The sequence below is a fragment of the Pseudophryne corroboree genome, chromosome 4 (genome assembly GCF_028390025.1).
Source record: "Pseudophryne corroboree isolate aPseCor3 chromosome 4, aPseCor3.hap2, whole genome shotgun sequence".
NCBI lineage: Eukaryota > Metazoa > Chordata > Amphibia > Anura > Myobatrachidae > Pseudophryne > Pseudophryne corroboree.
This window is the reverse complement of record NC_086447.1, coordinates 793,600,266-793,618,361: the sequence shown is the minus strand read 5'-3', so window position 1 is coordinate 793,618,361 and position 18,096 is coordinate 793,600,266. Positions and strand designations below refer to the sequence as shown.

At 47.1% G+C, this 18,096-nt stretch overlaps 1 protein-coding gene across 4 annotated transcripts in view; it reads right to left on the bottom strand.

The window, feature by feature from the left end:
* Window positions 1-18,096, bottom strand: part of DYNC2LI1 (dynein cytoplasmic 2 light intermediate chain 1) — a 378,136-nt gene that overhangs the window by 34,910 nt on the left and 325,130 nt on the right. For 3 of the 4 annotated variants that reach the window (XM_063918338.1, XM_063918340.1, XM_063918342.1), the window contains one exon: window positions 15,941-16,033. In XM_063918338.1, coding sequence (XP_063774408.1) covers window positions 15,941-16,033 — 93 coding nt within the window. Of the gene's footprint in view, window positions 1-15,030; window positions 15,150-15,940; window positions 16,034-18,096 lie in introns of those variants that run through there. The other variant, XM_063918339.1, reaches the window with a different exon arrangement.

The window sequence follows — 18,096 nt, the reverse complement described above, 5'->3', positions numbered from 1 at the left end:
TCCCCTTTTTCGAAGGAGTATCATCATTCCGGCCATTACCTTGGTAACACCCTCGGTGCCATGTACAGTCCAAACGGCAGAGTCTGGACTTGGTAATGGTAATCCTGTACCACAAATCTGAGGTACTCCTGGCGAGGATAGTAAATAGGGACATGCAGGTAAGCATCCTTGATGTCCCGGGATACCATGTAATCCCCCTCGTCCAGGTTTGCAATAACCGCCCTGAGCGATTCCATCTTGAACTTGAATTTTTTATGTATGTGTTCAAGGATTTTAAATATAAAAAAGGGTCACACCGAACCATGCGGTTTCGGTACCCCAAACCGTGTGGAATAGTAACCCCATCCTTGTTGAAGTAGGGGCACCTTAAGTATTACCTGCTGGGAATACAGCTTATTAATTGCCTCTAGCACAGCCTCCCTGCCTGAGGGAGTTGTCGGCAAGGCATATTTGAGGAAACGGCGGGGGGAAGACATCTCGAATTCCAGCTTGTATCCCTGAAATACTACTTGAATGAAACAGGGATCCACCTGTGAGCGAGCCCACTGATCGCTGAAATTTTTGAGACGGCCCCCCACCGTACCTGGCTACACCTGTGGAGCCCCCGCGTCATGCTGTGGACTCAGAGGAAGCGAGAGAAGAATTATGATTCTGGGAACAGGCTGACTGGTGCAGCTTTTTCCCTCTTCCCTTGTCTCTGTACAGAAAGGAAGCGCCTTTGACCCGCTTGCTTTTCTGAAGCCGAAAGGACTGTACCTGATAATACAGTGCTTTCTTAGTCTGTGAGGAAAACTGAGGTAAAAATATTTCTTCCCAGCTGTTGCTGCGGATACGAGGTCCCAGAGACCATCCCCAAATAATTCCTCACCCTTATAAGGCAGAATCTCTATGCGCCTTTTAAGGTCAGCATCACCTGTCCAGTGACAGGTCTCTAATACCCTCCTGACAGAATGGACATTACATTCATTTTGGATGCCAGCCGGCAAAATATCCCTCTGTGCATCCCTCATATATAAGACGACGTCTTTAATATGTTCTCATGTTAGCAAACTAGTATGTTTGACAGGGTCACCGACCACGCTGCAGCAGCACGCTCTGCAGGTTTCAGTCTAGTACCTGAGTGTGTAAATACAGACTTCAGGATAGCCTCCTGCTTTTTATCAACAGGTACCTTCAAAGTGGCCGTTCCTAAAACGGTAGTGCTACCTATTTTGACAACCGTGTGAGCGCCTTATCCACCCTAGGGGATATCTCCCAGCGTAACTTATCCTCTGGCGGGAAAAGGTACGCCATCAGTAACTTTTTAGAAATTATTAGTTTCTTATCATGGGGAACCCACGCTTTTCACACACTTCATTCATTCATCTGATGGGGGAACAAAACATTGACTGCTTTTTCTCCCCAAACATAAAAACCCATTTTTAGAGGTTAATGTCAGAAATGTGTAACACATTTTTTATTGCCGGGATCAAGTCACGGATGTTCCTAGTGGATTGTGTATATGTCTCAACCTTGTCGACACTGGAGTCAGACTCCGTGTCGACATCTGTGTCTGCCATCTGAATGAGCGGGCGTTTTTGAGCCCCTGATGGCCTTTGAGACGCCTGGGCAGGCACGGGCTGAGAAGCCGGCTGTCCCACAGCAGTTACGTCATCCACCCTTTTACGTAAGGAGTTGACACTGTCGGTTAATACCTTTTACCTAACCATCCACTCTGGTGTCGGCCCCACAGGGGGCGACATCACATTTATCGGCATCTGCTCCGTCACTATATAAGCCTCCTCCTCAAACATGTCGACACAGCTGTACCGACACACCGCACACACACAGGGAATGCTCTGACTGAGGACAGGACCCACAAAGCCCTTTGGGGAGACAGAGAGAGAGTATGCCAGCACACACCAGAGCGCTATATAATGTGGGGATTAACACTATAACTGAGTGAATTTTCCCCCATAGCTGCTTGTATATACAACATTGCGCCTAAATTTAGTGCCCCCCCTCTCTTTTTAACCCTTTGAGCCTGAAAACTACAGGGGAGAGCCTGGGGAGCTTTCTTCCAGCTGCACTGTGAAGAGAAAATGGCGCCAGTGTGTCAGAGGGAGATAGCTCCGCCCCTTTTCCGCGGCCTATTCTCCCGCTTTTTTCTGGATTCTGGCAGGGGTATTTACCACATATATAGCCTCTGGGGCTATATATTGTGGTATTTTTGCCAGCCAAGGTGTTTTTATTGCTGCTCAGGGCGCCCCCCCCCAAGCGCCCTGCACCCTCAGTGACCGGAGTGTGAAGTGTGCCTGAGTAACAATGGCGCACAGCTGCAGTGCTGTGCGCTACCTTGGTGAAGACTGATGTCTTCTGCCGCCGTTTTTCCGGACCTCTTCTTGCTTCTGGCTCTGTAAGGGGGACGGCGGCGCGACTCCGGGACCGAACACCAAGGACTGGGCCTGCGGTCGATCCCTCTGGAGCTAATGGTGTCCAGTAGCCTAAGATGCCCAATCCGGCTGCAAGCAGGCGAGTTCGCTTCTTCTCCCCTTAGTCCCTCGCTGCAGTGAGCCTGTTGCCAGCAGGTCTCACTGAAAATAAAAAACCTAAATCTATACTTTCTTTCTAAGGGCTCAGGAGAGCCCCTAGTGTGCATCCAACCTCGGCCGGGCACAAGATCTAACTGAGGCTTGGAGGAGGGTCATAGTGGGAGGAGCCAGTGCACACCAGGTAGTCATATATCTTTCTAGAGTGCCCAGCCTCCTTCGGAGCCCGCTATTCCCCATGGTCCTTTCGGAGTTCCCAGCATCCACTAGGACGTCAGAGAAAGTGTCACCATTTTACACATTGCGGCAGGAAAAAGTGTCCCCATTTTACACATTGCGGCAGGCACAGGTCCCCATTTTACACAGTACGCTGGCAAGTGTCCCCATTTTACACATTGCGGCAGGCACAGGTCCCCATTTTACACAGTACGCTGGCAAGTGTCCCCATTTTACACATTGTGGCAGGCACAGGTCCCCATTTTACACAGTACGCTGGCAAGTGTCCCCATTTTACACATTGCGGCAGGAAAAAGTGTCCCCATTTTACACATTGCGGCAGGCACAGGTCCCCATTTTACACAGTACGCTGGCAAGTGTCCCCATTTTACACATTGCAGCAGGCACAGGTCCCCATTTTACACAGTACGCTGGCAAGTGTCCCCATTTTACACATTGCGGCAGGCACAGGTCCCCATTTTACACAGTACGCTGGCAAGTGTCCCCATTTTACACATTGCGGCAGGAAAAAGTGTCCCCATTTTACACATTGCGGCAGGCACAGGTCCCCATTTTACACATTGCGGCAGGTGGTGGAGGGAGAGAGAGAGAGAGAGAGAGGAAGGGAGAGGGGCTGACTTACATTTGAAGCGGTTCTCGCCGCTCTTCAGCCGCCTCTCCCTCCTCGTCTGCGCGGCTCCCCCTTCTCCCTCCTCCGGCGGGGTTTCGTGGAATGACGCGTTTGCGCGGTGACGTCACGACGCAATCGCGTCATTCCGCGAAACCCCGCCCCCCGAGCTGGGCACTCGGGAGAAGGGGGTTTCAAAGTCTAAAAGTGCCGCGGCGGGTGTTAGGGGGTCTCGGCGCCCCCTCCAATCCGGCGCCCAGGTCGCCTGCCCCCCTAGCCCCCCCCCTAGTTTCGGCCCTGGAAGGAGGGAAGATGATCAGCTCAGTCTTAGACATGTTAAGTTTAAGAAAGCGCTGGGACATCCAAACAGAGATAGCAGAGAGACAGTTGGAGATTCGAGTGAGGAGAGCAGGGGAGAGGTCCGGAGAGGAAAGATAGATTTGAGTGTCATCAGCATAGAGATGATATTGGAAATCAAAAGAGCTAATGAGCTTACCTAGTGAGGATGTATAGAGAGAGAAAAGAAGAGGACCAAGGACAGAGCCTTGGGGTACACCCAGGGCCGGTGCTAGGGTGTTCGGCGCCCTCCTGCAAACTATAAATTTGCGCCCTCCCATACTTTACAAAGCAGTGACACGTATACACATAATGCTCCCTGTAGTAGTGCCGCTTACACACGTAACGCCCCCTGTACCAGTGCTTACATATGTAATGCCCACTTTACCAATGACGTAACGCCTACACATGTAACGCCACCCTGTACCAGTGACGCATACACACGTAACGCCCCTGTACCAGTGACGCTTACACATGTAATGCCCCCTGTACCATTGACGCTTACACATGTAATGCCCCCTGTACCAGTGACGCATACACACGTAACGCCCCTGTACCAGTGATGCTTACACACGTAACGCCCCCTGTACCAGAGACGCTTACACGCGTAACGCCCCCTGTACCAGTGATGATTACACACATAACGCCCCCTATAGTAGTGTTGCTTACACACGTAACATCCCAGTACCAGTAACGCTTACACACGTAATGCCCCCTGTATTAGTTACGCTTACACACGTAACACAGCATACACATGTAACGCCCCCTGTACCAGTGACGCTTGCACACGTAACGCCCCCTGTACCAGTGACACTTACACATGTAACGCCCCCCTTTACCAGTGACGCTTACACATGTAATGCCCCGTTGTACCAGAGATGCTTACACACGCAACGCCCCCTGTACCAGTGACGCTTACACACGTAATGCCCCCTGTAGTAGTGATGCTTACACACGCAAAGACCCCCGTATTAGTGACGCTTAAACATGTAACGCAGTGTACACACGTAATGCCCCTTGTAGCAGTGACGCTTACACACGCAATGCCCCCTTTACCAGTGACGCTACACGTAATACCCCCCTGTACCAGTGATGCTTACACACGTAACTCCCCCTGTAGCAGTGACGCTTACACACATAATGCCCCCTGTAGCAGTGACGCTTACACACGTAACGCCCCCTGTAGCAGTGACGCTTACACACGCAACACCCCCTGCAGCGGTGACGCTTACAAACACGCAACGCCCCCTCTCTCTGCTCCAGAATATGGTGGTGCTTACATATGTAATGCCCACTTTACCAATGACGTAACGCCTACACATGTGACACCACCCTGTACCAGTGACGCATACACACGTAACGCCCCTGTACCAGTGACGCTTACACATGTAATACCCCCTGTACCATTGACGCTTACACATGTAATGCCCCCTGTACCAGTGACGCATACACACGTAACGCCCCTGTACCAGTGATGCTTACACACGTAACGCACCCTGTACCAGATACGCTTACACGCGTAACGCCCCCTGTACCAGTGACGATTAAGCACATAACGCCCCCTATAGTAGTGTTGCTTACACACGTAACATCCCAGTACCAGTAACGCTTACACACGTAACGCCCCCTGTATTAGTTACGCTTACACACGTAACACAGCATACACATGTAACGCCCCCTGTACCAGTGACGCTTACACACGTAACGCCCCCTGTACCAGTGACACTTACACATGTAACGCCCCCCTTTACCAGTGACGCTTACACATGTAATGCCCCGTTGTACCAGAGATGCTTACACACGCAACGCCCCCTGTACCAGTGACGCTTACACACGCAAAGCCCCCCAGTATTAGTGACGCTTAAGCATGTAACGCAGTGTACACACGTAATGCCCCTTGTAGCAGTGACGCTTACACACGCAATGCCCCCTTTACCAGTGACGCTACACGTAACACCCCCCTGTACCAGTGATGCTTACACACGTAACTCCCCCTGTAGCAGTGACGCTTACACACATAATGCCCCCTGTAGCAGTGACGCTTACACACGCAACGCCCCCTGTAGCAGTGACGCTTACACACGCAACACCCCCTGTAGCAGTGACGCTTACAAACACGCAACGCCCCCTCTCTCTGCTCCAGAATATGGTGGTGCTTCAAATGGGGAGGGAGTCATGGTCGGGGGGCATAGCTTCCGACTGCTGTATCTAGAACAGCACAACCCGTCTCCTTGGGACCTGGCTGATCGTAAACTGGTGGTGTTTGAACGCTGGGAACCTCCTCCGCTTCCCACAGGTACTGCCAGCGGGCCCGGGCGAGCGGGTAGAAGACAGGAGGGAGAGCCGCAGCTAGGTTGCCTCCAGTGTGGCTGCGGGAGGCGGGGTAACATTGCGGCAGTTCCCTCATCATTTTGCGTTCGAGGCAGCCATGTACCCTGCATATGTGTCGGGTTGGCCCAGCACTATCTCCATCACTACTGCTGTTTTAAGAAAAAAAAAAAAGGCAGAAACAACAGGGGGAGCACAGTCTCGCGTGCCATCTCCCATCCCTGGATCCACTAGTGCACACATTCATAGATTGTATAGGGAACACTGACACACACACACAGGGACCAGGAGCACACTGACACACTAACAAATTGTATATAGGCACACTGACACACACTATATAGGTCCCAGTGCCACACTTACAAACATTGTTTATAGGCACACTGACACACACACACATTGTAGAGCTGGCAGCCATGCAGAGACACATACCTCCCAACTCTGTCACAATGCAGCTCCGTCCTCACCTGATACTGCACGCAGATTGTCTCCTTCCCATTTTCCCTGGCATAGCAGGAGGGCTAGGAGCCAGGAGGATGCACAGCTGCGCTATCAAAGTGCAGCCTGAGCGGCCGCGGCGCCGGCAGTATGGACAGTGACAGTCTCTCACTGTCTGAGCAGCATCATGTGGCCGCGGGTGTCGGTCCGGCCCTGACCGTACAGCAGCATGTGGGAGTCGGGAGGGTAGGCAACGGAGCAGCGGCAGCGCCCCTTCAGACCGGCAAGAGCCGTTCCTGCAGGCGCCGCAGTAGCAACAGGGGGACATCAGCTCAGCACAGGAATGCAGAGCAGGGAGAGCGCCTCTCCATTCCTGGCGCCTCCCTGCACTTCATCCCTTTGCTGAGTGGCTTGCGCCGGCTCTGGGTACAGCTACAGTTAGTGGAAGTGAGGGGGATGTGGAGTCATGAGAGGAGACAGAATGAATGGTCAGAGAGGTAGGAAGAAAGCCAAGAGAGGGCAGTATCATGCAGACCAATGGAGTGAAGGATTTGCAGTAGGAGCGGGTGGTCTACAGTGTCAAAAGCAGCAGAGAGATCAAGAAGAATAAGTAGAGAGTAGTGGTCCTTAGATTTAGCAGCATGGAGGTCATTGCAGACTTTTGTGAGGGCAGTTTCAGTGGAGAGGAGAGGATGGAAGTCAGACTGGAATGGGTCAAGCAGTGAGTGTGAGGAAAGAAAGGAAGTAAGGCGGTTGTAGACGTAAGGCGGTTGTAGAAAAGAACAAAAAAACAAAAACCATGGACAAAAGAGAGAAAAAAAGGGAGGGGGTGGGGGAGGAACATAAAGGAAGGGGGGGCTAGGGGAAGGGGTAAAGGTTAGGTTAAAATAGGTACAGGTATATGAGCATTGAGTCTCTGAAACCAATACTAGGATATAGGACAAATGACATATAGTCACCAAATTGTTCTATCTGTACAAATATTTCCGATACTCACCAGATTCTTTGTACTCCAGCCAGGCAAACCATGTTTTGGTATATGCCTGACTTCTATCATGTATAAATATATATACTCTCCATATCCATGTATATGTCTTTTTTGTGAAACCATGCAGATATTGAGGGAGGGTGGGGGGCTTCCAGTATACTGGAATTACAGCTTTCACCACGCTAATTGTTTAAACATAGACTTCTTATAGAGATGGGTAGGTCAATTAAATTAAGCAGCCTGGACAGATGGCGCCCACTCTCCAATTACAGCTTTGGTCTGAATAGCCCTAGTCCAATACGCCGTAATCTTAGAACAATTCCACCAAATATGGGAAGGGGAACCAGCGTACCTCCACAGAGCCAACAACAGTTGGGGAGCTCTAGCATTCACAGCTTGATACACAAGTCCAATACTTGAAAATGAGGAAACTAATTGCTGCATATGTATTTTACGGCCATAGAGAGGTCCTTTACAGTCAGGATTACATCTAGACTGTGTGATCTCATAACAGAACAATAAACAAACTTAAAGGTCATTAGCAAACCATCTTTACGTCTACCAAACGCTCTGAGTAACCCTCCACAGATGGGGAGTCACTGCTTCACTGGCTCCCCATCAACCACAGAATACAGTTTAAACTCCTCACACTGATATACAAGCCTAAACTTCAATTTTGTTTTTCGTCCCGCCCACTCTGCTCCTCCACTGACCGTTGTCTCACCTCCACTCTGTTCACCTTCTCTCACTCCCACATCCAAAATTTCTTCCAGCTTCCCTTCTCCTGTGGAAAGCGCTCCCTCGTTCCCTGACTTTCTGCCTGTCTCAACACCATCAAATAAACTTTTTTTCCTTTAAGACTCACCTCTTCATAAAAGCCTATTAGCCCCCATAATTCTCTACTCACCTCTGTGACCACCCACCTACCCTGTCTTCCATTTCAAGGCCATTCTTACATCTTCAACTGTGAGCCCTAAGGACACTGTCCTCTCACTCTTGGTCTCTCTGCCTAGCACTATCCCGGTCAGCAGTGCTCCCTGTTCCCTATCTTCCTTTTCCCCACCGGCGACTCTGATCCCATCAGTCCACTTAGCGAATACAGACTCATTCGGTACTGTATTGCTTCTTACTCCCTCCCATTGTTTGCTTCTGTAAGCCATAGAGAATTGCTGTAATATACCATAAAATTCCCAAACCACTTCATCCTGTCTTTATCTATTTAATTGTGTTAACAATTATATTATGTTGTTATGTATACTGTGCCGCCAATCACTGTACTGCTCTACGGACACCTTGTGACATCATATAAAGAAAGAAAGGAAGGATTACTCTGCGCTTTAAATGTTATCTTATAAATTATCACTGTGCAGTTCACCATCGAGAGTAATTGACTCAGTGAGACTTAAATATAGACAATTTATAAAAAAAAAAAAACAATATAACTTACAAAAACATAAAATGTAATAATTTAATTAATCACTGTATACCAGAAGCTATTAGTTAGCAGACATAATTTAAAATATGTGCAATACTTAATTTTAGCTCTCTCAGATGATAAAGTAATACTCATTAAAAACACTGGCGTCCCAGTGTATAATGAAATGGATATCCCGCAATGGATGTCCACAATCACAATTGATGTATTAATAGTAAGGCGGTGCAGTCTGTAATAGTCCATATAGTTCACGGAGCTCTACAAATTCCAGCACTTTGCCATACGACATCTTTGTTCATTACCGGGTGCTTCATGCCAGAGCACCGTAGCAAAGTCCAATCACCCGACAATCTCAGAGGGATATATAGACCTTTTTTTAACATCAGTGGCCAGCGCCTATCACTTCTCTGGAGACGTGTCCCCTAAACGGAGCGTCCGATATTGAATTGCAGCAGTTACACGACAGTACATTACTTACTACACGTGCAAACTTACCATCTGAAAGGACCCTGTTTGCATTCTCCACAGGAACCAGCGCGTGGGTAACTATTACAGACTGCACCGCCTTACTATTAATACATCAATTGTGATTGTGGTCATCCATTGTGGGACATCCATTTCATTATACACTGGGACGCCAGTGTTTTTAATGAGTATTACTTTATCATCTGAGAGAGCTAAAATTAAGTATTGCACATATTTTAAATTATGTCTGCTAACTAATAGCTTCTGGTATACAGTGATTAATTAAATTATTCTGGTATATAGTGATTAATACCTGCTTCAGCTAGCCAGTTATTTATCTAAGGCTAAAAGAGAACACAAGGTGCAACAAGCACAAACAAAACAGCACACAACAAGGGAGGGATCACCTTGTCCCGCAGATGAAGTAGCTGCTTGCACAGTTGTTCAACCAAGGCACCATATCGCGCCACCCAAGAAGCACTCACAGCCCAAGTAAAATGCGCCGAGATAGGGTCCTGTAAAGGCTCACCCAAAGCAACATAAGCAACATAATAGTAGAAGTAATCCAGCAAGCCACAGATTGCTTGGAGGCAGGCCAGCCTAGTCTGTGAGTATCGGAATTGACCAAATGACTGTTCAACGCAGCTCAGGCCACATTAACACGCAACGCCCGGACAACATCAAAGACGCAGAGAGAGCTATTAGAACCAGAAGGACAACAATCCTGTAAAAAAATCTCCAGGAATTCAGAAATTACCTTAGGTTAAAAGACGGCAACAGAGTAACCCAGGTTATGTGGGAAATCAGGAGAGAAATGTCTTACAGCACTGCCAGTCCCGAGATCCTCCAAGCAAAGGCAAAGGGCAACAGAAATTCCACTTTCCAAGTAAGCAACCACAGATAAACTGACTCCAGAGACTCAAAAGGAGCCAGCTGATGCACTTCTAAGACCAAACTAAGGTCCCATGGTGAAAAAGGCAGAACATGTGACAGCTGTACATGGATTTGCATAATGACAAGACAGAAACCTTCCCTAAAACAAAGAAAGACAGAGGCCTTGAGACAACCTAACCTGTAAAAAGAAATGGAGACGCGCAAGTGGAACTGAGAAGCCAGTACTCACAACACCCAGTGGTAAGTTTTCCACACACAGAGGTAAATGGCTTACATGCCTGAAGAAAAGTTCTCGTAACAGCCGCAGAAAAACCCTTAGACCACTGGTTCTCAAACTGTGTGCCGTGGCACTCTGGAATGCCTTGGATTGATGTTCAGCACCAATTAAAATTATTTATGGTCAATGTAATAGGCAAAATGAGTACTGGTGGCTGTCAATTATAAAATTTAATATAATAAAACAAATAGAAGCAAATCTTGCCCCTAACCACACAATTAAACCTAAGGATGGCATATATATTTCTTACTTAATTTCTTAAAAAGAAACTTTTGTGGTGCTCTAGGGCGCTGTGATTCAAAAAACGTTTGGGAACCACTGCCTTAGACCTTAAAACAGTGATTTCAAGCGTCACACTGTCAAAGCCAGCCAAAGGAAGTTGGAAAGCAGGAACAGTCCTTAAGTGAGTAGATTGTTCCATAGAGGCAGCCACCATGGCTGTTCGACCAACAGAAAGTCCACATATTACACCCACCGCACCCAGTCCACTGAAATGAGAAGAATGGGTGCCTTCTCCCTCTTTATGCGGTGGATAACATGTGGCAGCATGGAGAAGGTGGGGAAAAGTAAGCCAGGTGAAAGGACCACCTTGCAGTCAGAGCTTTCAAAAAGGCCACTTGAGGATCCCTGGACTGTGCACCATAACATGGCAGCATCTTGTTCAGTTTGATTACCATGAGGTTGATGTCTGGAAGACACCCAGCACTCCATAATCAGGTTGAACGTGCTCTGGTGCAATGCCCTCCTGCCCAGGTGGATCTAGTGTCGTCCGAGGAAATCAGCTTCCATACTGTCCCCCACCAGAATGAAGATGGTAGAAATAGTTGGAACAAACTTCTCCGCCCACCACATGATCCTAGTAGTCTCCGCCAGTTGATGTGTACCACAGCTATGGCATTATCCGGACACAGAGAGGCCTGTCCCAAAGGAAACAATGATTTTATGACAGAACATTCCAGACTGCCGGTAGTTCCAGCACATTGATTGAATGGGCGGCCTCCTTCTTGTACCAGGTAGCCTGAAACTGAAACCCAAGGATCAATGTTCCCCAGCCCAAGAAATTAGCATCTAATGTGACTATTTTCCAATACCAGATTGAGAGCGGACAATCCCTGGACACGTTGGGGGAGTCAAGCCACTAAACTGAAACCTAGAGGGAACAACTGCCTTTTCAGATGAGGATCCGATTTTCTCTAGTGCTCCAGAGTATGATGCTGCAGTGTCCTGAAGTGAAGGTGCCGCTTCAAAGGCATCTACCATCTCCCCCAACAACTGCATACACCACAGAATGGACACCCAGCGCGGGAGCAAAAGAGACAGTACCAAAGATTTCAGTGCCAGAATTTTGTCTTCCAGATGAAAGACATACAAACAGGTCATACCGAACAGAAACCCAAGGAAGACCATCCACTGAGCTGGGCCAGGTTGTATTTGGGAAAGTTGAGAATTCAACCGTGTTCCTACAACAACAACTCCACCACTCACAGATGACTGTTGAGCAATGCCTCGGAAGACGCTTATATTAACAAGTCGTTCAAATAAGGAATGAAAGTGATTCCCTGGCGACGCAACATGGCAATCACTGAGGCCATGACCTTCATGAAATCCTTGGGTGCTGTACAAAGTCCAAATGAAAGGGCTGAAAATTGGAAATGGAGGGACCTGATGGAGAATCAAAGAAGCCTGTGGAATTGTACCAAGATGGGAATGTCCAAATAGGCATCCTTCCATGCAAGCAATGATGGAGCGCAAAGATTCCATCTTAAAAGTTTGCACCCGTAGGTGAAGTTTTAGCTATTTTAGGTTTAGAATGGGACAAAAAGACAGGTCCAGTTTTTGCACCATAAAGTGATTAGAATGAAACCCCACTGCCCCATTGGTGTGCAAGAACACATACTACCACATCTGAGACCAGGAAAGAGCACACTGCTTGCAACAGTGCAGCCCGTCTGACCTGGTTCCGTAGCAGAGGCCCCAAAGAACCAACGTGGATGAAAGCTCAGTAAGTCCATGAGGTATCTCAGGATGCCCCAGACCCAGAAGTCTTCCAAGACCGACCTCAACCAGATGTCCTGGAACAGAAGTTGACAGGCACCTACCCTCTGTGTTCTGAGACAGACCTGGAAAATCTCATGCTGACTGATTGTCACCCTGTTAAGGGCCTGGTACTCGGGACGCCATGGCCATATGTCATTGGAAGTGACCAGACTGTGAGCCTCAGGGGAACCAGAGACCAGGCCCGACCAGGGAAACAAAAGGACCAAAACTTAGAGGGGGACGATGAGGGAGGTTGGGGGGGGGGGGGGGGGGCGCGCGGGGGGAGAGGATGATTTGCATAGGCTAAATGACCAAATACAAGTTCTTACCGCCTGTCGCCTGTGCGATAATATGTTCTAGCTCCAGCCAAACAGGAATTCCCCCACAAATGGATCCACCTGTGTCGTCTTGGACTCAGTATCCACGTGACAGGACTGCAGCCAAAATGAACTCCTGGCTGAAATACCTGAAAGAAGGGAGATTATATCCAAAGAAGAATGACAGACATATGAGAGCAAGAGAGTCAGATCATGAATCTGCTCCTGCTAGTATGTCCTCTTCCAATTGGTCAGACCAGGCCTTGGTAGCCCAGGACGGGTCAAGACTACCCAAAGAGTCTTCCCTGCAAGAGAAAACAGTGACTTAAGCAAAGCTTCAAACTTATGGTCCGTGGCATCCTGCAATGTAGCAGCACTGGTCGTGCGAAGGACCATGGCCTTTACTAACAAGGCAATAGCTGCATCCACTTAAGGAGGAATATACCAAACGGACATGTCTTTATCTGCAAACAGGTATCTGTCCTGATACCCTGCAAGAAGATTAAAATGCCTTGAGCCATGTTTCCTCCAATACGTCTGCAAAATGAGCAAAAGAAGGGAAAGTAACAACCTGCATCCCCTTTATCTTAAAAAATTCATCAGGAGTCACTGAAGCTATTTGTAAGGTCTGACGAATGGCTTGATTCAAATCACTAATACCCAAGCTGTAGGGAGAGCTCTCCTCCCAACTACAATCGTCAACTCAGTCTTGGTCCAAAATCTCTCCTTCCTCCCCAAAGGAGCCCAGAAAATGTACTCCAGGCACCAATAACACAGGCGGTGGAGGCAGAGCTGATTAAGGAACAATAGTAACTAAAGAACTGACCTCCAACTAGTTGTGAACATCACATACCTCATTTGCCAGAGCCACAATAGATTGGACATACCTTCGCCCAGGCTGGTAACATCTTCTACGAAGGGTCCTCAGGCATGTGCTGACTGAGTGCCTCGGTCTCACAAGCTACACAATGAGTATACTGCGGCCTACCTCAGAGGTGCTTGGACAAGCATTTTGAGCGAGCATATTGTGCAGGCCTTTGCTTGGATTTGGGATATCTGTCTTTGCTGACATACTGATTAATTCTCATACACACAACAAAGGAGTACATATTATTTTTTATTTTTAATTTTTTTTAAATAAGGAAATGTAAAATACAGACTCTAACCAAAAGGGAATAAAATAAATAATACAATACAGTACTTCAGGAGCAGCATGCCTAACATCAGATTATGAACAACATATAAGTTATTATAAAATCCCCTACTACAACTAAGAACTTATCAGTTGACCTGGAAGTTATAAATCTTGCTGATAAAACTGTAATAAGAGTCAAATTTGCACCTATAGAAAAACTGCTACACTTCCCAGGATTCAGGACTGCTACACTCCCCAACACTTTGGCATCTAGGACGGAGTGTGACATCAGAGCCCAGGGAAATGGAGGAGGGTTCGGCAGTAGGAACCTTCCCGTGACCCAAGGAAATGTGACTAAGATAGAGGCCACAATAAAACGGTACCAATAACAAAACTGAGTGCACTGGGAACCAGCAGAAGGCTGTGCTCTCTCTATTAAGGCTCCAGGGAGAAATGGAGCCTGTGTGTTTTGCTGGTCGGCAGCCCAGAGCTACCGGTGTAGTGTTGTCACACATTAGGCTTCCAAGCCTCATTAACTCATGCTGTGCTGCAGCTTCCTGGCCTTGAAGGCTCCCGTGGGTCATCAGAGACATCCCTGAGTCTGGTGTGTTGGCAATCAGCTGGGTGGTAGCCATGTTTCCTGGTTCTTCTCTCATGTCAGTGGTGCTTGGGAGCCCACATCTTAACTTATTTCAGCTGACTCTCCTTTCTCCAATCGCAAACCACTTTGGGATCAGCTGACTCCAGCAGCCTATCATGACAGAGAGCACCACATTTAAGGCAGCAGACAGACCAGTGCCAAAACAACTTCACTCCTGTGACCTGCTACTGGCTCCCAGCCGCTACTCCTTGGAGTTTCCCGGTACCTAGTGTATTCTTGTTTGCTGTTCCTGACTCGTCAGCTAGAATATGTATCCAGTATATGCTATTCACTCCAGACTGCTAACACCAGCATTCATTCTGAAAGGTGCACTTGAAACTCTAATTACCTGCTTCATTTTACGCTGTGCACTTCAGACGGCAAACACCAGTGTTCATTCTACATTGTGCACTTCAGTCTGCAACCATAAGCATTATTCTATGCAGTGCACTTTTCCGTCTACAATCATCAGGATTTATTATATCAACTGAATTTAGGGAAGAAAAAAATTGGCAAAGGCGTCACTGCAATTAACAACCCAAAAGGGAAAAAGCGCAATTAACAACGCTCCCCACTCAATGTTTTCTCTATTGGACAATAATCTAGTCTAGATGCGAGGGAGCGTGGAGTGATGCCGCCGGTTGCTGTGGTGATCGGCGTGGCCTGATGACGTCACCGCATGGCAGCAGGCGGAGATTGGCAGGGACGCAGGAAATTAGAGCGTTGTGGTGTGTATATAAGGTATGTTTCATGTCTGTTTGCTGTGGAGTTCTTGATAAAGGTGGTGAACATCGAAACGTTGAACTTATTGAACGGACTCTGCTAGTCGTTTATTCTTCTGCTTCAAGACCCGTGAGTGCCACCCTTGAAAATATTGACTGTATTGGGGCTCAACAGACCTGGGAGGGCACCAGGGCAAGTAATGACTTTAAGCAATGGAGTGCCAACACTTGTGGTATATAAAACTATGTTGGTGGAGAACTGGCATCATATAGTTTGTCTATACTATTCATACTGTATATACTATCCATACTATTCTCAGCAAGGGCAAAGTGTGACTGGAAGCTTAGTACCACCGCCATCACGATTATACAAACATGTCACCGTGACATAACCTTTTATAGTATGTATAATAAACTACTACATCATCTGCTTCTGATAAGATAACACCAACACCGAAAATCCCATATCTAGTTCTCCGCATGACTAAATAGATAACTGCAGGTGACCTATAGTTACCTCTACAGGAGCTTTATACCAGGGTATAATGACACTTACCAGATCCTTTTGAGACCGCATAGCATCAATCTCTCTTTCAGAATATTGTGGATCTTTTGCTGGATCCTTTATTTCTTTAGAGTCATTTGTATTCTATTTAAAAAAAAAAAAAAAAAGTTTCTTATTTTATAAATTTATATCATTTGTACAGGGATGGAGTTAAACATGCAAAGGAAACCCAGAATATATATTGTCACAGACACAAGGAAGTTTATGTGAAAAACCAATTACAGCATAAATCTATAAGTAAAATGCTTAGGTGTCTAAACACACTTGTTGTAGAATACTGTACTCTGTAGGGAAGGATTTTTCCTATGCACAACTGGACACCTATACTGTAGCTCTTAATATTTTGCTATTAGTACTATTGAAAGTTCAAAGACACAGAAAGGAGCCACTCGGAGCTACTTAAGCTGAACACAAATGGGCAGACACTGCCATTGAGTATGAGTGCAGAACGACAATCTGGCCACACGTGAGCAGTTAGATCATCTTTAGTATGAATGGGCTTCTTCATGTTTGGTTTGAAGAGGACCACGTAGGCAGGCTCGCAATGGCCACTTTCTCAACATATTGATTTTTTTTCTTAAGTACTTCTGAAAGGTATAGAAGCCAACCCTGCAGCTTAGTCCAAGCGTACAAGGTCTGATTTAGACACACACAGATAGCTAAAGTGCACACAATCTGGCAACTCGGAATTTATACAGGCCTACTGCATTGGGAATATTATTAGGCAGCATTCTCTTTCAGTGGCCGCATGTGCGTCAATACTAGGACAATCTTCCGATCTAACAAGAACACCAACAAATTCAAATAGTTTAAGTGTGAGTCTGTACATGTATGTCTGTGTAAGTCAGATCATGTATTTTCGCAAACAAAGCAGCACTTTTATGAAGGAGTAATATATAATTCTGTTAAAGGACTACTACCCCTCAAATCTGAAATCTGCATATAAGAACCATGGAGGTTCTTATGTTTCCCATGCTACATGAACATTACAGGCAGCTGAAGCCTCTCCCCCACATTTAGGGCACTGTTCTAATGGATCTCATCCTAACCCTCTGTTCTACGCTCTCTATGTACCCCATCTGTGTCACCCCTGTCTGTTTACCCCTCCCCTTTAGAATGTAAGCTCTCACGAGCAGGGTCCTCAACTCTCATGTGCTTATCCTTTCTTACTTCAATAATCTTCAACTGCACCACATCCAGCAGTCTTCTGCCACCTGATACTTATTCCAGTGTCATCTGCTGATGTAACTATGTTTATTTACCCTGTATTGTCCTATATTGTCTACAACTGTAAGTTGCTGTTTTCCTGTTTGATTATTTGTTTATGTACTCTGTAATTGGGCGCTGCGGAACCCTTGTGGCGCCATATAAATAAAGGATAATAATAATAATAATAATCTCATCCAGGGCACAAGTTCATACAAGTTGCCCTGATGCAAGTTGGAGTTTGGTGCCCCCCTTTGTATGACACACATGGATAAGCTGTGTGACAACAGCTGGTGGGTCAGGGTCAGAAGCACAAGATGCAGCTATCTGCAGCATGCAGAATCAGTGCACCGTTTTTTTTCTGCAGCACTGGCTGATCGGTACCAGGCGGGTGCCGTCCTGTCCCCTATTGCAGGTGTTAGCAGGGATCCTGGGATAAAGCCAATCAACTATGTAGCAGCAACGGGTGCAACACAGAGCTCGGTTGTAAGAGAAGCGGTCACACTCGGATCACGCTATGAACCACACAGGTGCTGCTGTACATGCAGGTGCCCCTTCAAGGCTTGGAGCCCAGAGGCAAGAGTCTCCATTGCCTCTGGGAGTTACACCCCTGGATCTAATACATGTTCAACAGCTGATTCTGAGCAGGCATCTGAGCTTACCTAACATCAGTGGTCCTGTTCCTGTGTATGACTCAACCAATACATGCACTGCACAGCAAGACTGCAAAGCTGTCACTCAAACTCTGTCTGTTTAGTTAAATAAGTACTTCCCTCTTAACATGATATTGCACAGGAGTGAGAGAGTAATGGACAAATTTACAGGACGGAACTTTGAGGAGTTTCTGGTTATCCTGATAACTTGATCTGCCCTGACTGTTTCTGCTGCATAATAGATGAAGGGAGAAAATATTTTTTCTTCAGATCCATAACACTAAACTG